This window comes from Molossus molossus, unplaced genomic scaffold, assembly GCF_014108415.1.
Source record: "Molossus molossus isolate mMolMol1 unplaced genomic scaffold, mMolMol1.p scaffold_m16_p_4, whole genome shotgun sequence".
Lineage (NCBI taxonomy): Eukaryota > Metazoa > Chordata > Mammalia > Chiroptera > Molossidae > Molossus > Molossus molossus.
The window spans coordinates 60,390,585-60,414,601 of record NW_023425377.1 but is presented as its reverse complement, the minus strand read 5'-3'; the positions used below and the strand labels follow the sequence as shown (position 1 = coordinate 60,414,601).

Here is a 24,017-nt window from a genome sequence, read left to right as displayed (position 1 = left end):
CCCCAACGAGGGAGCAAAACCACAACCCCGGTATATGCCCTGACTGGGAATTGAATATGAAACCTTTTGGTGTATGGAACGATGCTCCAACCAACTGAGCCATCCAGCCAGGGCACTTTACATGAATTTTATAAAAAGCTTGAGGTAGGTATTGTTATCATCATCCCATTTTCATAGAAAATGAGACTGAGAGGCAGAGAGATTGCAATGCACTAGCTTGTAAGACTTTGCCTGGTTCTTGTTTTATGGATTTTGTGTTTTCTGTGTCGGTGGCATAAAGTATGTAAAGACTACTGGTATATTTTCTAAATTTGTGGACCAATTTCTCTAAGGTTACTGAAGAGCAAGGGTGATAGTTCAGTTTGATGAGTATGCAAATGTGTACACGGGCGCTGAAGTCTCAACTGGTACTTTCCACCTTTCGGGAACATTAGGACAAGCAGCTGTCCAGAAGTGATTCTTAGCAGGCGGTAACCACAGACATAAACAAGTGTCATCAATGAGGAACATTCTCATGTTCTTGACACTGAAATTTCTTGGCAATTTCTCAACACCATTAGGAAACATATTCAAATCTCATAAATAAGGTTTGAGATTTATATTTTACTTTGCAATTTGTAATAAGAAAAAGGGGAAGATAAATAGTTGGAGAGACCACATCTTCATGCTGTGTGGGACTTCTCAGCCACCTGCAGTTGCCAGCATGGCTTTGATCCTGCTTTCTGTCCTCTGGCTCATTGCACAAACTGAAGGTAAGCACTAATATATTGGCATTTTTTATAAAAGTCAAACTACTTAATGCATTTTTTAAAATATCATTAAGAAAATTATGTGCTCACATGACTCAAACCTCACTACGATTTGCATTTTGGTATATTTTCTCTATATAAATTGTGCTCATTGTCAAAATGTTGTGCTTGTCATAATCATTTAATTAGAATGTCTCTGAAATGTTATCTCTTGTTCAATAATCCTACAAGTCCTATATTTTGTTTTCTAAAACACGCAACCCCAAATAACAGCGGAGAATTAACTTCTAGACCAGAATTCAAAATTTTTCTAACCATCTTCAGCGTTATCTTGGATACATTAATATTTCTACCCCATAAAAAGACAATCATTTATTTTAAGACACCATTTATCCAAATGCTGCACTAAGATGGATGACAAGGGAGACACAAGTAAAATTAGAGTTCAATTAGACATAATTGCATTATTAAACAAAATTAGAAACTATTAGACTAACTGACCATTTTGTACTAGAGTTGGGACTAGATGTTTTTAAAATTCACTTTAATTCCAATCTCATAACTCTTTTCACTAATAGGATTCATATTTTCTTTTGATTAAAACTTTAAACAGTATATTTATACATTTACTTTTCTTCCCATGTAATAAGTTCTTCTTAGGACAGCATCATAGCAGAATTTGGGGGTCTGACTAGAAGAGATTTTATGACTTACTACTTCCCTTCAGGTTGCCCACATCAGCCAGGTGTAGAGTTGTTTGGTGTCCCTAGGGTCACGCTGACTGTCACACTGATTGAGAATTTGTCTCTGAGCATAGACACTTGATTGTGAAAATGGGAACATTTAAAAATAAAACTAATCTTATATCAATGATTGAACAAGAAAAAAAATAGATAAGGATGTGCCTACCAACTTCCTAGATTGCTGTTAAATTATTTTATGTTAAATTTTTATACCAATCTCTGCTTTGGGTCAATAAACTGACAGCAATTGAAATGACTTTTACAAGGTCATTTAGCTAAGATTTAAGACCACATATTTTGGCTCCAATTTCAGTTATTTTCCTACTGTATGCAAGCAAAATAGAAAAGTGTTTGTGTAGAACTTATATGCATGTATGCATGACCAATGGACATGGACAACTAAGCCGGGGACGGGGCGGAGGTGGGGTGGGGTGGGGGGTGCCAATGGGGTAAAAAGGTAAAATATCTGTAACAAAATAAATAAGTAAAAATTCATAAAAAATAAAATAAAATAAAATAAATTAATTAAAAAAAAAAAAGTGTCTGTGTAATGTAATTCCAAGTGAATCCAGAACATTTAGTCTATATAAAATTTTTGTTCTGACTCTCTGATGCTTTAAATTTTTTCCAGCAGAGGATAACTAAAACACTATTTCCTGTGAAATCTAAAGTCTTAAAGGAAAATGCTAATGAGAGACAGAACATAATGGTTTATTGTTTCACTGAGAGATAAAATAACTTTTAGTAGAATCTTTCCTAAGAATGAAGAATTATCTGTCTACAAAATATTTATTTTTTATGGGGTGGGGGGGTAGTCATGGGTAATGCCACAGAGAGCAAAATATATAAAAAGGAAAACAAATCTCTGACAACATTAAAAGAAAAAAATCACAATTCTGTAGAGGATAACAGAGGAAGAAGGAACTGGATTACTACAGGCAGAATTCCTGGCTCCCTTACACTTTGTTCTAATCCCAAACCTGCCTTTTCTGGGATGGTGGCTCAGAATTTATATATTGAGAGATATCCAAAGCACTGTTCCATCATCATTGTGTCTTTCCAGAATCAAGGGTAGGGGAGTGGGAAATAAAAAAACACCTTTGTTATCAAAGTTCAAGTAGAAGAAATAACTTGATTTTAATGTTTATTTTCTCAATGAAAATTCAGTCTTCCATGCCATTTTAACAAACCAACCAACCAACCAAAACCAAAACCAAAACAAAATCCTTTCAATAATTTATATCACTATTATCTTTCTTTCTCTAGCAATATCCATAAGGCAAACACCTGACTTAGAAGTCTATGAAGTAGTTTGTCCTAAAAAACTGCACATTTTACACAAAAGAGAGCTGCAGAGCAACCAGACAGAGACACATGGTAAAGAGGTAAGTAAGGTAAGTGACTGTGGGGTTTTACCATCATCTGAAGAGACAATAAGGAGCCTTTTTACTAATAGAAATGATATAACAGTCAACACCTAATGGTTTAATCTTCATCCAGGAGAGAACATAGGATTTCTCAGAATGCTTTTATAGTTAAGTAGTAGAAAGAGAGATAAATGCATTACTTAATCAGTAAGAATAAAGATGCTTAGATATTTCTCCAAGTTTCTTGGGGGGGAAAAGGAGCCCAAGAAAGGCAGCCATTTTTAAAAATATTCCTTACCAACCTCCCCTAAGCCTTTCTCCTCCCTCAGCCCCTTGCCCAACTGAATTGCCTTTTTCTTAGATATTCTGTCTGTAATGAAGAACTCAACATTATCTCAATAATTAAGATTTAAAAAATTTATTAAGGATATTAACGTTTTAACTATTACCTTATTGCAAACATTTCCATCATTTTATAGTTTTTATTTTATTAATTATTAGTAGGTTTGGAGTTGATTTTCTTTAGTGTATGTGGTTTAATTTTATCATAAAAAAATATATGCCTTTTTATTAACCTATTAGAGGCCCATTAGGATACACAGGACTATATACTGTACATAGGGCAAATTATTCATCCCAGACATATTAGAATTAGTTTAATCTATATTATTACCATGTCATTATACTTTTTGAAAATCCATCTAAATATACAATTTATGTTTAATTTTATATATTATAAAAATATAAGATAGTTTCTTTTATCTTACATGCACTTGTAATTATCCTTCTATATACTATATATTATCATATTATGTTTATTTTAGCTAGACTCAGAAATACAAATTTATATCATTATATCATTACATTTTTAAGGAAAGATATGAACCTGAACTTCAGTATCAGATTACATTAAATGGAGAAGTCATTCTGTACCTACAAAAAACCAAGTAAGTTGTACTTTCTGAAAGTTAATCACTGAATTGTATTAAGAGAATGTGGAAACATAAATTTCGAGACTTTATTTAGTGTGATTTGAGTTTTAGATGTTTTAGATAAGTTTGTGCTAATGTTATCTCAGAAATATTGAAGCTTCCTTAGGAAACTACATGCAAAGTGTAAAACAATGAGAACTGCTCATATAAATGACTTTCTTCCTTGATGTTTCTTGAAATTTACTGAAATTCTTTCCTACACAATAAACTTAAACTTTTGATGTGACTTTCCATTACTTTTTTTTTTTTTTTGGTATGTGCCCCTAGCGGGAACTGAACCAGGACTCTCTGGTCCACAGGCCGACACTCCAACTGCTGAGCCAAACCAGCCAGGGCTCCATTACTTTTATAAGAACATATATCCAAGGTCCATTTAGGGAACATAGCCCTGAAATAGATCCCAGAGATGGGGCTCCCCTGAGTTCTATAGCAGTCAGCAAAAGTCTTTCAGACTTCAAAGGTTTTTTATGCATATTTGTGACCCAGAATCCTTCAGAGAGCCTGTGAAGGATGTGTCCTTTGTGCAAAGAATCCTCCAATAACCCATTTTGAACATAAATCATCTGCAGTTAAAGGGCAGCTGAGGGCATTTTTCCCCCAGATCTAACAGGTACAGCTAATGCTTTGATTTGCATCAGCAGTAGAGTTCCAATGTTGTAAAAAGATCAGTGTGTCAGAATGTTGACTCCTTCCCATTGCAGACATTATTATTCCTTTAGTACTGGTAATCACATCAGGAATATTAGCCTTTATTACCACAGTGAGGGTATCATGCAAGTTTCTGCTCTCTACAGGCATGTCCTGGGGCCAGACTACACTGAAACCTATTACTCACCCAGAGGAGAGGAAATCACCACAAGCCCTCAGAACATGGTAGGTTCTGAATGCTTTCTGGGACATTTTTTTGAATCCGCCACTTCCATTATAAGTAACAACTTAAAATAAAAATGAAGAACTTGAATGCAAGGTGCTTATATATCCAATGAAATAACAGATGAAGAAAATCATAGTCAGCATGTTTTTAAGGTACGAGTACTGAGTCTTCCAAGAGTTGCATTTTTTGAAGCAATCAAAATTCTACTTTTCTCCTAGACCCCTTTATTAAGAGGTTAGAAATATTCTCTCCTATAGATCTTGAAATGTCATGACATTATTTATTTTCTGATGATACGTGCATTTATCCTGAGGTCAGCAATGGAATATCAATGATTTAATTAATATAATTTTATATCTAGTTATACTACCACCTTACAGATACTGCCAGGCCTAGATGTCAGATGTAGAGAATCAAGGCCAAAGGAAGAACAGAAAGTGAATATAAAAAGGTTTAATCATGGAGTATTACCAAGCTAAGTGTTTCTCTGAGTCACCCCCGTGGTACCCCAAACATGTATGTCTCTAAAAAAAAACAGACTTCTGCCACAAAATGACTCTTTGTTTCCTACTCACATGAAAACTCTCATCTCATGGATATCAGTCTGGATTTTTGCTAATATCGACCCCCAAGGAAAGTATATGATAAAGTAAATCATGCTCAAGTGTGGTGGCTGATACTTTAATGTGGTACCTTTCCAAGTCTCCTGTGAGAAAATGTTTATGATAACAAGGTTTATTCCAAAGGAAAGAAAAACACAGAAGGGATGTCAGACCCTGAGACAAATCAGTTTATTTTGAACAGGAGGTTATTCATTAGCTTTCTTAGGTTATTCTTCACACAACCTCCTATTTTCTTTATATGGATCCCCAACCATGTCTGAATCTCTAGTTTTAGATAAATTCTTTGGGATTTTGATGATGATGATAAAGAAATTCCACTAACTAAAACACCAATTAATATGGTAAGTGGGGCCAATTATTGAAGGGCTCAGAGTGGTAATGTGATACCTTGAGGACTCTAGAATCTAGAAAAATGTGTACCCTGTTTTATTGCTATGGTATGCACGGTGTCATAGAGACTCAGCAGAGGGACCCAAATTCTCACAAGTTGTCTCTCAACACTGAGAGTTCTCTGGGGATACAGTAGATCCCAGGGGAGTTGGCTACTTCTCAGACCCATTGTCCACTTTCACCATAAGACCACTTAGGTTCAACCTCCCTGGACTTCTCTTTAGTGCCAATGAGTATCAGGAAGATAGCGCAATCATTCAATGTGAGGTTTCCAGAGTCAGTGGTGGAGCAGTTCATACAACCTCAGAGGTTCTCACTGTTTTAGTTTCAGGGAAATGGCCTGGCCACGTATTCAAGATAACAGCTTCCACCACAACTGTGACACATTTATTCTTGTACTTATTTTTTTTCTTTTTTTCCAAACTTAGGAACACTGCTACTATAAAGGACACATTCTGAATGAAAATAACTCTGTTGCCAGCATTAATACTTGTAATGGGTTGAGGTGAGAACTATTCCCCCAAAATATTAAACATCAGGCATCATTTTATTACATAGAATAAGTCTTCCTGGACATTATGTCTTATACTGTCTTGATTAAATTTTCTCCATCTATAACATGCTAAATATATGCAGTTAAGGTGAAGAACAAGGTATTATCTTTGCAATCATTTTATAATCTGCTGATCTAATAAAAGTTAGTCCTAGCAATATTTAAACCAGATGCTGCACTCTAGACCTTGATGATATCTGGATCCATTTTTACATTCATCCATTCACTCCCTGAAAACATTTCATTTTATTTTCTTAAAGATTCCATGCTGCAATTGTCACTGTGAAGCATACTTTAAAAACATTGTGTGTGTGTGTGACATTTTTCCTTATTTCAAAGGTAATGCTTATCAATTAGGAGAATTTGGGAAAGTTAAAAAAAAAAACCAAATAAGAAAATATCCACAATGAACTTTTACTTCTGTGTTAGCATTTTGTCATGTTTGGAACCTTTTATGCATATTGACAAATACACCTTTTATGTGGTTGAGATATGAAACAAAATATACATAATTGTTCTTCTGACATAGTTCATATTGCATGACATCAAAAGTCTTTTTCTTTATTATAAGATACTTTCATAGATGAAATTTTGAATGGTTATGTAAGCTTTGTAATGTTTCGTCATATCGATTCAACTTTATATTTTTGAATGAATTTTATTAAATTAAAGTAGAATTCTTTAAACTACTAGTTCCAAACTGTTCCTCTGGCTAATCTGCCCATCAGTCTTTCTCTTGTCTGGGGTTCTTGATGTCTATGTACTCCTTTATTTTATTCTCCATTATTTTCATAAGACCTGTCAAGAAATATTTGCTAAATGTATAAATAAACTATGGAAAAATTTTTACTGAGCTCATGATCTAAATTCCAGATTCTTTGGGAAAGCTATTCTTGTTCACAATTCTCTGGGTAAATAATACAGGCTTCATTTTAGTATTGACAAATATTATCTCTTAAATTAGCAAAAAATAGCGAAAACCCAGTGAATAAGTACTGTATGTGTGAGCTTGGGATGCAGAGAGAGGTGTTAATCCATTCTGGTCAGTACATGTGGCTCTATGGCAGAAAATTTTCAAATATGAGCCTCCGTGTCTCACAGGGGATACTTCACAATTCGTGACCAAAGATATATGATAAAGCCTCTGAAAAGCACAGACCAAGAAGAACATGCTGTCTTCACATATAACCATGAGGAGCTAGCTAACCACACCTGTGGTGTAAGAAATGTTAGCAGGAAACATGACCTCATTCGAACCTCTAGGTCACTCAAGAGCCCAGAGGTAAGTACAGCGTTCCTCTGTCAGCTACTTCAGTTGTCGCAGCAATGGTATATAATAGACTGCTGCTCAGCATGGCTGGTATAGGGAAAGTCTAGAATGTATTTACTTATGCATCAACTTCGTTTTCCTCTGAAGAAAAAAAATATCTTTGTAAGCTTTCAAACTTTCAAGATAAAGACCATTATTAACAATGTTCTTTTACTTTATGTAAAGGAAGAGCGTTTTCTTCAGGCTGAGAAATACATTGATCTCTTTTTGGTACTGGATAATGCCTTTGTGAGTATGAAATATATGTGCTTCTTGTCACGTTAAGTCAACTTTTTAAGTTTTCTTATCAGGAAACAAGCAATAAACTATTCTGGCTGAAAAAACTGAGCCTGTCCTGATTGTGTTATCTGTTCTACCTTTCTTGCCAACAATAGTTTTTGCTCACCCACTAACTTTAATATCCATCTGCTGCCAAAATATTTTGATATTATAAATAGTCTTAATACTAGATAGCTATAGGAGATCACCCACAATAATGAAAAAGAAAAATGAATAAACTGTTAAAATATTTTTAAATTCTTACTATATTATGTAAGTATAAAGTAGACACAAAACTATATATACTTTACAAGTTATATTTATATATTCAGAAATACTAGAATCAGTGCTTTTAATTAGCAAATATTGCTTTATAATCAAATTTTAATAATATTATATTGGTTTAAAACATTTAAATCATTAATTTGATTTAATTAATGTAAAAACAAAAAAATATGAAATTTTATATAAATGCCTAATTTTTATCTTACCAAGAAAATCTTACATTTGAAATACAAATTTGTTGAAATACAGAATCTTATGTAAGGTAGACATGGAATAAGTGGATGTGTGCTTACAATAAAATGTGTAATTTTTCTTAAAATGTGAACTCTTGTACTGTATCAACTTTTTCACTATAGTTTGAGATTTTAATTCTACTTTGTATTTTGTATTTTACAGTATAACATGTATAAGGGAAATCTAACTTTAATTCGAAGCTTTGTGTTTGATGTGATGAATCTACTCAATGTGGTAAGATATTTGTCCTGTGAACATGTTTCCACATTGGAGCCAGGGGCTTCTCTATATTCTCACCAAATAAGGAGTTGGGAGGGTCACTGTGGTTTAAGATCAGCAGTTTTGAGAAACTTAGCAGACAAGGATAAACATCAAGGTAAAATCATATGTGCAAAGGCAAATTTAGGATTTCTGTTTTCAAAATGGAATACATTTATTCATCGCTTGTGGCCAGCAAAGGATCTAAAACACTAAAGAAATCTCAAATATTTTTATGAAGAAAAATGCTCTTTCCACAGATTTATAACACCATAGATGTTCAAGTGGCCTTGGTAGGTATGGAAATCTGGTCTAATGGTGATAAGATAAAGGTGACATCCAACACAGGTGTCACCTTTAACAACTTTCTGAACTGGCATCGTTCTAACATGGGGAAAATGAAGACCCATGACCATGCTCAGCTACTCAGGTGAGTACACACTGGCCAGAGCCAGGCATAGGTAGGCAGAGTAGACAGTTATCCCAAAGGTTTCTTGGCAGGGATTACTGTTCACAATCAGTTATCAGAGAACTTGAAGTTCTACCCTTAACATTTAATTTGTGAGATTATTGGGTCCTGTGTCAGGTCACTAAAATGGATTCCTGAATGTGGGACAATCCTCTACAGCCAAATTCTATGGAATAACATAAGCTTTACTGGGGCTTCATGAATATATAAAGGGTAGGGCAACAAGGGAAATCTAAAACATAGTTGACAACAGCGAATGGTTCCAAAGACTCAGATTGTGACAATGTACCTGTAATTTTCACACAGTGGACTTGGCTTCAGCAATCGACGTGTAGGAATGGCAGCCTCGAATTCCTTGTGTTCCCCATCTTCAGTTGCTGTTATTGAGGTTTGTAAACCTATAGTAAAGCTCCATGTGGTTTTATATCCTCTATAAAAACTAGCGTAATACCTTATATAAAGTTAGTACAATGAACATTTGCTGAGTCAGTAAATGAAAGTAGAAATAAAACTGTTGGTAGATCAATACACTGAAGGTTCCTTGGATTACAGAGCAGAATATTTCTTTACATTGACTCTCCTAGAAGGCTTCACTCTTCTGCTGGTGTTAGGGAGTAAGAGCAGAAAGATTAGGAAAGAAAGGAAATCCAAGTGTCCTCTGTGGCCTGAGCCAACTTCAAATTAATCATCCCTAGTATCCTTGGCCAAAGAGGTCAGATAAGGTGCATGTTGGTGTGATGTGGCCAAGCACCACCAATGTCAATAGTTTTTGGATTGAATCACAATATGGTATCTTTTAGTATTTTCTATGAAGATTGCATTTACCTTAATATAGCCATGGTTTACTGAGAAATTATCATTAGATCAGCAAACATTTATTAAGAAATGACTCAGGCCTGCCCAGTGTGGCTCAGTGGTTGAGTGTTGATCCATGCACCAAGAGGTCGCTGGTTCGATTCCTGGTCAGGGCACAAGGCCAGGTTGTGGGCTAGATCCCCAGTGGGGGACATGCAGGAGGCGGCCAATCAATGTTCTCTCTCATCGATGTTTCTATCTCTCTCTCTTTCTCCCTCTCTCTATAAAATCAATAAAGAAAAATTTTTTTTAAAGAACAGACTCAGTGGTTCATTCATAATAGTCAATTATTTTAAATGTTTATTCAACATTTTACAATAACCAATGACAGGAAAAGGAACTTAATGACTATTGTTTATTTGTCAAACTATCATTTCACTACTGAATAGTGGCAACAATTAAGAATGAACTGAATTAAAAAATAAATAACATGTTTTTATTTTCTTTAAGGCTAAGAAAAAGAATAACTTGGCTCTCGTAGGAGTGATGTCACATGAGTTGGGTCACATCCTTGGTATGCCTGATGTTCCATACAACACCAAGTGTCCCTCTGGGAGTTGTGTGATGAATCAATATCTGAGGTGAGACCTTGTCACCCCATAGGAAAAACATATATATATTTCTTAAACCTGAAAGATTTCTGACGTAGTCTCTATAATTGAATGGGCATTTTGTGTGTGTGTGTGTGTGTGTGTGTGTGTGTGTTTTGTATTTTTTTTTAACCAATGGCCATGTATTCCATTAATTCACCCTCCAGCACCTTGATGCACAGGTTTTACCAGCTGGTAGGGCTTATTATTTAGGATTTCCAAATATATCAAGATAGAGTGTAAGTATGGTGACTGTGTTATTTTAATTTAAAATAATTTTAACTTTAAATAGTGTTTTCAAAATTTTATATCTAATTATGATGATGACAGCTATCTTCATCATCAATCAATGAATTCATTTTTCTGTTATTATTGATTACTTTCTGATGCCAGATACTTTGCAAGGACTTGAGATTTAAAAAAAAATGAATAAAATTAGCTCTTGAAGTCCTCACGAATAGGAAGAGAAATATGTCCATAGAACCTATAAGTCTGCAATTACTTCCTTTCACTAGGTTATTGTTATCACTTATTTCTTAGCACTCAATGTCTAACTAAGCCAAGATAACAAATGGTAAAGCTCCTGCCAATTAGGACAGCACTGAATTTAGACTGAAATTTAAATTCTTCTGGCCCTACAACTGGGTGTCTAGGAATAGTTTTCCAACTAGCATAGTATGTATGCTATGTTGTATATATAGTATGTATGCATAGTTTTGTCACCTTCCACAACAAAACACAGTGCAAACCTAAACAAATACTAAATTTGGAATTTCCATTGAACCAGGTAATATTTTTAGACACTTCAGATTCTCTCATTAATTTATCACAGTATATCATGGTATTGCTGATTTTTTTCTGGTTACAGTTCAAAATTCCCAAAGGATTTCAGTGCATCCTGCCGCTCCCATTTTGAAAGATACATTTTATCTCGGAAACCAAACTGCCTGCTGGAAGCACCGAGTCCTAAAAATATAATAACAAAACCAGTGTGTGGGAACAAACTTCTGGAAGTAGGAGAAGAATGTGATTGTGGCTCTCCTAAGGTATGAAAATATCCAGTTTTAAAAATGTATTATAGAGTGATTGTGGTACACCTGTTTTCTTTCTTTTTCCTTTCTGAAGAAAAAAATTGGTTATTTTTAGAATTTTTTTTAAGACAAGTTTGGCATCACAGTACAAAGTAGACTTGCACTTATGTTTTTAGTACTGATTTTAGGCATTATTTGAAAAGCATTTCAAAAGCCAGGATACAGTTATGATATGATTGTATGAAGTTCAATGTAAAGAAGTAAATTATTAGCTATGATATGTTATTTATGAGCATTCCTAGATACACTAGTCAGAAGTCCTGTGCCACATGAAGTCAGTTGATCATTTGTTGAGCAATCACAATTATAGATCTAGAAGTCCTCTCCATAGAGAGAGTTGGCTTTCTCTCATCCTGCCAATATGTAAACCAGTCAGTAAATAAAATGGAGAAAGAAGAAAAACACGGAAGGACATAAACTTATAGGAAATGGCTTATTAACATTGAATATCTAAGATAATTACCATAAGTCTGCTAATATCTACAAAATCTGATACCTTCGAGGCATCAGTGCACTCCAAAAAATGTCTCTGATAGAATGTTCACTAGCAATCCCATACTAGGTTTCTAAAAGAGAGCATTCTGTTGTTCTGTTTTAGCAATCTTTAACTTTTAAGACTAAAAAATTGAGTTAATATTTGAAGAGATTGTCTATGTATCAGTCTACAAAATGCTCATATATATATATATATATCAATTTTTTTATTACTCACAACAAACCTATAAAAATAGATTTTACTATGATCCCAAATTAGAGAAGAAGCAGTGAGACTCAGAAAAGCTGAGTAACTAGTTCCAAGGGTACAAAACTAATTAGTGAATCCACTGAAACCCAAGATTTACCCATTACTTTAAGAGGCTCTATTAAAAAGGAGAAGGCAGCCCAGCTAAGGTGTGGCTCAGTGAATTGAGCACCATCCCTTGGATTGAGAGGTTCCAGTTTGATTCCTGGTCAGGGCACATGCCCAGGTTGTGGGCCCAATCACCAGTAGGGAGCATGCAGGAGGCAGCCAATTGATGCTCTCTTTCATTGATGTTTCTATCTCTGTCTCCCTCTCACTTACACTCTCTCTAAATAAATAAAAGAAAATTTTTTTTCTTAAATCAAAATAAATAAAAACTATTAAAAAGAAAAAAAAAAGGGAAATGTACAAACTCTAAGTGCTTCAGTTTATTTATTCATAAATTTCAAGCTGTTGAATTATATTAGATTACATGGTGTAAATTAATTATGTATAAAGAATATTGCAAATATTTTATTAATTATAATGAGATGGAATTTAAAAATGATTTAATACTTTATAAATAGGTTAGATTTGAGTTCATCTCATTCTTACTTGCTTACACTCCCATATGGTTTCTCAGGTGGAAGACAATCCTAGGTACTTCTAATTTCAGCAGGCAAATGACATACATAGTGTATATACCTTACATAGTATCCTATAGTGAATAATCCAGTTTCCCATGATCTGATGTGTCATTTTTTTTTTTAATTTAGGTCTTTTCTAGTTTTTAAAAGTAATAATTTCAACTGTCTATCATAACACAAGCATCATGCTGTTTTAATGATTGTTACTATATAATGCATTTTAATATCTTTAATGGTAACTCTTCATATATACATATCTTCATACATACATACATAAAGATACATGCATAGCATATCTTTAATGTTTATTTTTTCATATAACTCTTGGTATTTTTTGTCAGTTTGTCCACAAATACAATTGAGATTCGGATGGAAAGGCACTGAATTTATATTTCACTCTGAAGACCGCTGGCATTTTTATAATAAGTACTGTCTAAAAAGGATTTGCTTTAGAAGTTTCTTGCAAACATTATATATAAAGTTTTTCATGTAATTCTGGCATGTTTTGAAGATTTATTTTGAAGTATTTTCTATTTTTTTTTGCTATTAAAATAAGTAATGTTTTCTTTTTTATTTTAGGTTTCAATTTATTATGACTTTTTATGTTTGATTATTATCTTAAACAGCTATCCCAGTGACTCACCCAATATTTTTAGAGTTGATCTTATATTTTATTCCAGGTCAATAATTTTATCACATACAAATAATGAAAATGTGATTTATACTACCCAATTATTACATTTTCATATTTTTTCTTTTCTCATAGTATTTATCAGAATTTCCATAATAATATAGACTGTAAATAATCCTTCTCTTATTCTTCTTTTTATTGGATATATTTTTATTATTTATCAGATAGATTTTCTTCATCATGTTGCTATATAATTCTGTTCATAGTTTACTTATGTAGGTCTAAATAATGCAATAATAGCTATTAAATTTTTAACAGATAGTTTTGCCATCTATCACAATAAGAGTTGTTTTTTTCCATCAGTCTCTTAATGTGATGAATTCTATTACTCTATTCTGTGCAATTGAGACACCCTTGCATTTTGGTGGGGAAAAAAAACTGAATAGTTGTAATGGGGAGTTTTCATACTAACAAAATGGTGCTTTACTAATATATTATTCAAGTTTTTGTATTTATATAAATAAATGAGAATGTGTGTGTGAGTGTGTATATTCATTACCAGTTCTTATGATCAGAATTATTTTATCCTGGTAAAACAAATTAAAGATTTAAAATATTTTTTCTCTATCTTTAGTTTGTACAGTATAGAAATATTCTCTCTTGAAGTTTTAAATTAATTTACATGATATCATCTAGGAAAATTTATTTGGGGTGATATGTGGATAATTCAATTTTTTTTCATTTCTTATATTTTTTAAATTAATTTTTTTGATCATGTCCACTATAACTAGTATAGCAGAACAATTTAGTTTAAAAAGTAAAATTTTATTGCCATCTTGTACAAAAATTCTATAGGTAAATATGCTGAACCCACTTTCCCATTGTGCGTGTGTGTGTTTTAAAGGAATGTACCAACCTTTGCTGTGAGGCCATGACCTGCAAGCTAAAACCTGACACCGACTGTGAAGAAGGGACTCTAAACCACTTGACGTAAGACCTTTGTTTTCTCTCTTTGTTCTCAAATATTTTCTCACTTTTTTTCATATTTGAGAAAGATGTGATACTGATTGCTATAATACATTTAAAACACAATTTATTTTACATTTAAAAAATGACTCAATTTCAGAAAGAAAAAAAATATTATTATGAACATGAATAACTCAGGGTGGTGTGTATACTAACACACTAACGAGAGAATGGTTATTTTGTCACCTAAGATTAGGACTGCTGAAATCATGCTAAAAATTGTATAAATGTCTGTTAAGTAGTGATGAGTTTAATGTTAGCTAAGTTCATTTTATTTTACTTTTATCAAATTCATTGGGTGCTACTGGCTAATAAGATCACACAGGTTTCAAGTATACATCTCTATGATACATGATCTATATATTGCATTGTGCACCCACCACTCAAAGTCAAAACATATTCTGTCACCATCCATTTGGCCCCTTTTACCCTTTACTACTTCCCACTGGCAACCACCCTACTGTTGTCTGTGTCTATGAGTTTCAGTTTTACATCCCATATGTGAGTGAAATCATATGGTTCTTAGCTTTTTCTGACTGACTTATTTTGCTTAGCACAATATTCTCCTGGTCCATCTATGTTGATGGCACTATTTCATCTTTTCTTATGGCTGAGTAATATTCCATTGTGTATATATGTACCACATAATTGTATCCAATTCTCTACTGAAGGACACTTTGATTGTATCCATGTCTTGGCCACCATGAATAATGCTGCAATAAACATTGGGGTGCATATATCTTTGTGAATAAATGTTTTTGAGGTTTCCAGGTGGATATTCAGAAGAAGGACAGCTGGATCATGTGCTAACTCCAATGAAAAGTTCATTTTTAAAATAGCCCTGATTGCTCTGGCCAGTGTAGTTCAATGGTTAGCGAGTCAGCCTGAGTACCTAAGGGTCACGAGTTCGATTCCCAGTCAAGGGCACATATCAGGGTTGCAGATTTGATCCTTCTCCCGGCCCCAGTTGGTATGCATACAGGAGGCAACCAACTGATATGTCTCACATTCATGTTTCTCTCTATCTCTCTCCTCCCTAAACCCCTCCCTTCCTTCCACTCTCTCTAAAAATCAATGGAAAAAATATCCTTGGGTGAGGATTTATAAAAAAAAAAACACAAAGCCATGATTTATGAGCAAATTTTATTCTTGGTTAGGAGCTAATAGTTATAATGTGTGAGGTAGTCAGAAAATCAATAACATTTAAGAACACATTATAATATTTGATTATTTTATTCCTCTTTTAAAAATTTATTTTTGTTTGATTTTTATTAAAGTATAGTTGACATATAATATTATATGAGTTTCAGGCGTACAACATAGTGATTTGTTATTTATATATTTTACAGTGTATCACCCAATATGTCTAGTCTGTCATCCTTCAAAGTTATTACAATATTATTGACTATGGTCCCTGTGCTGTACCTTACATCCTGTGACTTATTTATTTTATAACTGGAAGTTTTTTCATTTTATTTTCCTTCCACCAAACAAAACAAAATGGAAAAATACTCGTAAGCACAGATACAAACTGATGGCTGCCAGAGAGAAGGAGGATAGGGAAATGGAGACACTTTTAAAGTGTCTTAAAAAACTATAATCCACATATTATTTTTTTGTTTGATACAATCCTATATGAATTGGGTGAGGGAACCCAATTGCTCTGAATATTGTTTGTTTTTATTTTTGTTTTCAGTGAAAAAATAGTCTCTGAATTTTAAAATGATAACAAAAATCATTAATAGGAGGAAAATTCAGGGTAAATTATAAGGAAAAAATTATTTCTAACCCTCTTACTTGAACCTTTTCTGGAATTGAAACTGAAGAGAGATTGTCAGAATAATCGGCTCAGTGTCTGCCGACTGTTGCTTTCTGAGGAAAGGACTGGCAAGGCCCTACACAGGCAGCCGCACTCCCTGTGCACCGCAGCTGGTGGAACGCTTGCCAGCCACTCTGCAGGGAACTCTGGCCATTGTGCTCATTTTCCACTTCTGTCACAGAGACTGGAGCATAGCAGCTCAAAAAATATCCATGTAATGCTTTAGGGGCTAGGAATGAAAGGTGGACATGTCCCATGGCTGAGCCAGATTAATAATTTAGTAACATAAAAGAGAATTGAACTTGGACTCAGGAAACTTCAATTTTTTTTTTTTAGTTCCACCCAAAATGGGTGAATATAACCAAGTTATGTGATTCGTTTTCTCACCTGTAAAATGAAGCGAATGATATTGTGTCTCAGTAGGGTTGTTAATATTGTTTAGACTCTATAAATGTTCATTATCCTGATTACATAATATTTTATAATTTATACTAACCATGCTTCCAAACTTTTTACCTTTTTATCAGTGACTAAATAAAAAATAAATAAATAAAAAACTACTTCATTGAGATGCTACGTGCCAGGACAAGAATCAAGAAATCTGAACACACCAGGATTCTTGTAAATGTTCATTTTTGTACTTAGATGCATTTTGCTTTTTATTTGTTATTATCCTGTCTATATTTTTACAAGTCCAGCTAACAGGTAAATAGATGTACTTTAAAAAGTTGCCTATTTTCTAATAACTGACCTTTAATGAATGCATTTTTAAGGATCATGAAGCTGTTGCTTAGCTCTACTCTGGAAAATAAATGAAATTAACTCTTGACCAAAACACCTTAAAATGCACCACTGAATTATTGAGTCAATCCAGAATTGTACAAGTACAGGGGTCTTGTATTTTAACTCTACTTTCATTTTATTAGTTATAACCCATGAAAAAAACAACACTGTACCTGATGAGTGAAACCCTTGTTTCATGTGTCGTTTATTATTTTCTGTCTTCTACTCGCTTTGCTCTTAGAAGTGTGGTATTTTCCTATATCTTGTCAAGATTAACTAAGTATAAACATTTTTAATTGTATCATGCATAATCCTTTTGCCATCACAGATGATGTTAATTTTGAGAAGTTTTTACATTGCTTACATTTTAATTCAACCATCAAAGAATACTTGATTCATATGTTGATTTAATGAACTATAATGTCAATGAATAAAAACACAGCTTTTTGAAGCTTTTCTGTGTGGTCATTTTCTAAAATGAATACGTTCAAGCTTTGTTGTAGGTTTGTGTGAGATGTTAAAGCCTCACATGATTAGACCATTTTCCTTTGGTCAATTGACAGTACTGCCACAGATAGCCAAGCATCACTGTGTGTCCCATCGTCTTTCAATGCTCAAAGTGAAATGACTTGAGGCCAATCATGTAAGAGGACTAGATTTCTTTTTTTTTTTTTAATTTATTTTTGTTACAGATGTGTTTTTACCCCCATTGACACCCTCTTCCCCCTCCCTCCCTGCCCTGTCCCCAGGTTTGTTGTTCATGTCCATTGGTCATGCATACATGCATATAAGTTCTGTGGTTTATCTCCCCCTACCTTCGGTTTCTCTCTCTAATTACTTAAAAATATTTTCTTTATTGATTTTAGAGAGAGAGGAAAGGAGAATGAGAGAGAGGTAAAAACATCGATGAGAGAGAACATCCATTGGTCACCTCCTGCATGCCCCTCACTGGGGATCTGGCCCACAACCTGTGCATGTGTTCTGATCAGGAATTGAACTGGCATCTTCTTGGTGCATGGGTCAATGCTCAGTCACTGAGCCACACTGGCCCGGCAACTTTTAAACAACTACTCAAAAAAATTACTAAAATTTCCATTGATGCCTGTGCTAGGAGAGCAGGAACTTCCAAAAATTGGGCTTTGAAAGGAGCAGCCTGTCAGGAAGCCCTGACTTCTGTCTGTTCTTCATTGTCTCACTGTTGTTGGTGGGTTTGGAACTACAGTGTCACAGTTGGAACTGCCTGTCAGTCACTGATAGCCAGGCTGTAGCCCCAGGGCATGGCTTGTCTCCTCTGTCCACTGGTCTGATACAAACTGCCAGCCAGTCCCTCCAAAGAAAAACAAGTTTCTTTAGGCATAACCCCCTCTTCCCCCAAGATTAGGTAGAGCTGCCTGAGTGGCAAAGATTATAGCCAGTGATATGCTGGAGACAGCTGGTACTGGCTTTTTAGTACCAATTGTTAAATTCTCAGGAATATCATTGCTGAACACCAACCTGCATAAGCTTATAGTTAAATACATTAGAGTAAGACCTATACTAGTCAGATTTACACAGAGAAACACACAATATGTGACCCGTCCCGCAGGTCGAGCAACGAGGACTCCAGAGGGGGAGTGAGGATGAGGAGGGACAAGAGACATGAGAAATGGAGACAAGACAGGGTTCTGATCAAGTCTCATTTATTCAGGGGTAATTCACACAATATATAGGGCAAGAAGCACCTGTTGCCAAGCACCAGGCTTGCCTGAAGCAATTCTAGGAAATACTACAAAAGGAACAAAAGGTCAGCAAAGACTGACTTATTGAGTAAATGGTTACTTAAAGAAATGCAAAATGCAGAGATAAAGAAATGCAGAATGCAGAGATATCCTGCCTTGGGGCAGGCGATGGTAGAGCAGATTTTAGCAAAATTCATGCCATGCAAAAAGTCTCCCACAAATATGTATTTCTTTATTTATATGATATACATAAGAGAAACAATGACTGATTATGACCAATGAGCTCATGTGATTATGAAGACTGCGAAGTCTCACAATCTGACATTTGCAAACTGGAGACTCAGAGAGCTGGAGACTGAAGGTGAATTTAGTCCAAAGGCAAGAGATGAAATGAGATATTCTAGCTCAAGCAGGCAGGCTCAGGAAAAAAAATGTGAATTCATCTTCCCTTTGTCTTTTGTTTTCCTTAGGCCTCAGTCTTCACCCTGACCTTGAATAAGAGTGCCTTAAGGCAGAATGGGGGTTATGTGAGTGATGGTGTGTATTTGGGATCTATTAATTGAAGAAGGACATTTAGTCTAGCTATTAGACATTGTGCTAGGTCCTTGCCATAAATATTTAATTTTTATATACTCACTTTAGTAATTTTTTCATTTTGTAGATGATAATATCAACATTCAGAAAGTGTTTACCAACGTCACACAGCAAATGAAAGGATGACTGGGGTCCAGTTCAGACGTGACTGTGTCTTTCCAGGGCAGTACACTGATGTTTTAGCACTTGACACTTATATTTATTCATGATATCTTTTAGAAACTAATAAGAAAACCTAACAGCTAAAATCATAACAAGAAAATGCCCACATATTTAAATAGTTGTAGCACCAAATCACCTTCCCAGTGTTTTGTATAAATTAAAAAAAGATAAAGCCACAGCATGTAAAAACATTTCAGTGCAGAGGATGATGAACTAATTATACTTTCTTTCCTGTGAAGAGACAAACAAGGAAATAGATATGAAATAGAGCTAAGATATACCAAGCAGCCTGAAAGGCTTTGAAATCATTTGTGTTTGTTTTTTCGTTTAGAAGTCATGGAAGAAAAGTAGGTTACAGCTCATGTTCCTTCCAACTGTGTCAGTCCCTGATGGACGAAAGCGCTTGAAGTGGGCAGAAACAGTATGACTGGGGTGGCCCTCAGGCTCCTCAGAGCTGCGAGGCATCCTGGCACTTGTGGTTGCATATAAGCCAATTCCTCAGACTCCCTAGAAGCTTTCATGTTGTAACAACTAACCTGGGGAAAATAGATCTGACCTGCTCTTAATGTATTATAATTTTAAAAAATAAGGCTGCTTTCTTGGTCCAGAAAAAAAAAATTGAAGCTTAATAACTAGACGAGATGAAAAGACAAACCTAATCAAGCCTCAGGCATCACTGAACTTGAGTGACTTGCCTTGTGAGGGGTGTGTGCATGCGTGCCCAGACATTTCCTCAGAGAATCATTCCCACACGGATGCACCACACACTGGATTTGGGGAGCAAGATGCCCTAGAAGGCGGGAGTGAGCAAGGTGCGGTGGGAGCAGCATTCAGTCTGCCGGGAGAGGAGCAGACGGCCACGTGGGCCAGGGAAGGGGGAGACATTATTGCAGAGTTTTATGAATCAACATGATTTTCTGTGGATGGTGGTAAATAAAAAGGCTCTGAAGGACAATAGAGGGAGAGGTGAAGAGAATTTGCTGATTCCAAGTGGTACAGTGTGGTCTAGACGGAAACAAAGTTAGCAACAAGAGAAGAGGCCTCTGTGAGGGAAATTGTATATTTTTTGGAAAAGAAAGTGGGGAACAGGATTGTGACCACTTTAAGGAAGAGACTATTTCTTTTTTTTTTTTTTTTTTTTCAATTTAAGGAGTCTATGTTTGGAAAGAAGAGCATTTGTATGGAAAATGTGGTTTAGAAGATAATTTTCCAAGTTTGAGATTAAGGACGACAAAACCAAATGAGAAATATCTATGAATGAGTGTGTTGGAGAGGACTTTACCAGCGGCTGAGACCAGAATAAATCATAGGAAAGTATGAGGCAATGCCATGTTTTAGGGGAACTGTTCTGATGAAGACATTCTGGAATTTTATGCCAGAAGATATCCCGGAATAAATTTTTCTCTGGGAGCTTTCTTTAGAATGACGATGTGAGGGAAGAGTACAGTACAAGGGCATCCACAGGTCCAGCATCTTAATAACTAGCACACACCTCATTACCTAATATATAGCTCATCACCTAGCACGTAGCTTGGCACAAAACAGGCACTGAAAAAAAAGAAAAGGAAGGAAGGGAGGGAGGGAGGGAGGGAGGGGGGTAGGGAAGAGAGAAAAAGGAAGTGAACACAGTCATGAAAGAATGAGAAAAGAAAGTTCTACACAATGTGTGAGGAAAGTTTGTTTCAGGAATAAACAAACTTCTATAAAGGGCACTTATAAGTCCTTCAGACTCTGAAGCAATCTATAGGGGGAGAAAAAGAAAAGAAAGACATGATGATTATCGAGTTCTACTGAGAATAGGGTAGAATCGTCAAAGAAATCATGTAAAAATGAGCGAACACTTTGTGTAAGGCAATTCTTTATGACCTAACTGTATATTTTATTTTAGGGAGAGATCAAATGATGGTAGAGGCCACATTTAAGAGTGAGAACAGCCTGGCCAGAGTGGCTCACTGGATTGAGTGTTGTCTGATGGACTGAGAGGTCCTGGTTTGATTCCTGGTCAGGGTACACGCCCAGGTTTCAGGTTCGATTCCCAGTAGTGGGTTTGCAGGAGGCAGCCATCGATTCTCTCTCACATCGATGTCTCTATCTCTCTCTCTCTAAAACAAATCAATTAAAAAACAAAACAAGTGAGAACAAAGAACAGTAAAAACATGTTCACATTAACAAATATAACATCTGTAGTTTTGGCGATTTGTAAAGAAATGCAATTATCCATGAAAATGAACTAATGTATCCTTCTACTGAAATGTGCATTCTGATCTGTAAGAGGGCTCCTGTTACCCCATGATGCTCTAACCATGCCTCTTCCACCTTACCTACTTTCACTCTGAAAAGTACGTTCTCAGCCCTTTTATTCTTTCTGTGGCTAAGTTAGAAGTTCAACTATCAACTTGACTCAATTGAACCCAACTTAGCATGAGCTTTTAAGCCAGCTGTCAGGATTTTTAGGTCCCTAGTGGACATATCCACCCAGCAGCCTGGCTTTCACCTCAAACACAACATCTGAGATTGGATTTTTCTACTATTTCCCTCAAAGAGCCTTCTTTATAGATATATGTTTCAAGAATCTTGGAACATTGGAATCAGTCCATGCATTGCCTTTCTCTCTTCTTCATGATCATACATGTAGTCAACTAATTCTAAGACAAAAATGGAAGCAGACAAACAGAAGGTCATAAAAAGCTCACCAGAATCGAGGAGGTAATAGAAGGGAGAAAGATTAAAAGAAATCTCTTTCCTCAACAGATGGATCAGAAAAAATTCTGCCCGGGCAGGTGCTACTCTGGGGACTATAAAATCATTCTGTATTTTGATCATTAAATATTAAAATATCAAACTATTAGGGACTTCCAGCGTTAGAGCTTTGTTCATCTCCCAAATCACCACCACTTAGTGACAGATCAAAACTGACAGACCTTTTCATTTCTGAAATCACATGAAGTTGGATTTTGATATCTTCATAGACAAATGACAATAATTAAGAAAAGATTAACTGGTAAGAGAAAGAGATTCCCCCCTGCCCACCTTGGGAAAGAAGTATGCTTTTACACATATAAAGGATTGTGGACTATAGGAAAACAGTGAGAAATTCAGGTAAAGGGTAGGTAATAAGGTTTCTGTGGGTAGATGAAAATAAGCTGAGAGAGAGATCAAGGTTTGAAAGGTCAGTACTGATTAAATAGGCAGTTAGATCAGCTTCATAGAGATTACTTATAAGTAATTGAGTCCCTCACATAGGAAAAAGCCGTAACTCTTCAAATATTCTGAAGATAGCCCCTGACTGTCATCCCGTTCCCCAGACTGGGCTCATTCTCATCCTGCTGACCCACCATGCCAGTTCCCCATATGGTTATTTCTTGTCTATTACAAATAGGTCTGATATGATAAAAAAACAAAAGCTTTTTTCTTAGGGTATTCTTAGCAGAGTTAACTAAAGTGCTTTTCCGAAAAGCTCACTGTACTGTGTACTTAATAATTGCGAGAAATAAACAGGAGTGTAAGCCACAAACATAAACATAGTCATCTTCTTGAAATGTGGCAATGCATTCTTTGCAAAAACTCCAGCCCAAAACACTGGGGTGTCTTTCTGTACCATGCCCTGTTCCCTTCTGTATTTCCTTGTAGTGGATTCCATTTTATTATCTATTAACCTTTCTTCTTCCATTTCTGATACCTGTTCATCCCTAAAAATCCCATCTATGAACCATCTGTAAAGCCCCTCCCCCCAAATTTGCAGGAAAGCCACTTATTTCTCTGCAGGAGATTCTCTCTTAGCACTGCTGTGACAAGGAGCTGAGTTTGCCAGTGACAGGGAACATATGACATTTGCTCATCCCAGCTGCCTTGGTGCCACAGAGCAGGATACAAGGGCTTCCCCAAGACCTGGCTAAGCTGGAGGGCCTCCTGGGGAAAGCAGTCTTGCCTTCCTGTCACTGCCTCTCTGTTTACTGTACTTTGTTCTGGCATCAGAGGGGTCATGACAAGTGAGCTGTTGTTTAGCGGAGTAGAGGAGTCCAGGATGGGGGAACCAGTGGGTTTATTCTGAAGTCTGGAGGCTCAGGCAGATTTGTTTGTTTTAAACAAGATATAGGGCATTTGGCGCCCCGTGTGGACATAATGGGTATAGCATCAGAGCCCTCTCTAAATCCTCTTTTGACCTTATGAACTCTTAGGCTAACAAACCTTCTGAGAACGCCACTAGGGCAGGCGTCAGAGTGTGTTGCTTAAATGGTATGTGAGCATGACAGGG

General features: G+C 35.5%; 1 protein-coding gene across 1 annotated transcript; it reads left to right on the top strand.

The window, feature by feature from the left end:
• Nucleotides 1-652: 652 nt before the first annotated feature.
• On the top strand, nt 653-14,654 carry ADAMDEC1 (ADAM like decysin 1). The gene is made up of 13 exons (XM_036282179.1): nt 653-752; nt 2,759-2,877; nt 3,733-3,806; nt 4,646-4,724; nt 6,167-6,243; nt 7,393-7,573; nt 7,787-7,849; nt 8,561-8,632; nt 8,917-9,086; nt 9,432-9,513; nt 10,431-10,561; nt 11,439-11,616; nt 14,565-14,654. The coding sequence occupies exons 1-13, from the start codon at nt 665-667 to the stop codon at nt 14,652-14,654; spliced, it is 1,404 nt and encodes a 467-aa protein (XP_036138072.1). The 5' UTR covers nt 653-664.
• Nucleotides 14,655-24,017: the final 9,363 nt, after the last annotated feature.

Excerpts from the sequence above, each read along its gene's own strand:
- ADAMDEC1 (XM_036282179.1), top strand. The coding sequence starts at position 665 with ATGCTGTGTGGGACTTCTCAGCCACCTGCAGTTGCCAGCATGGCTTTG. Across the intron at positions 7,850-8,560 it reads TGGTACTGGATAATGCCTTT|TATAACATGTATAAGGGAAA; the intron begins GTGAGTATGAAA and ends TGTATTTTACAG. Across the intron at positions 8,633-8,916 it reads TGATGAATCTACTCAATGTG|ATTTATAACACCATAGATGT; the intron begins GTAAGATATTTG and ends CTCTTTCCACAG.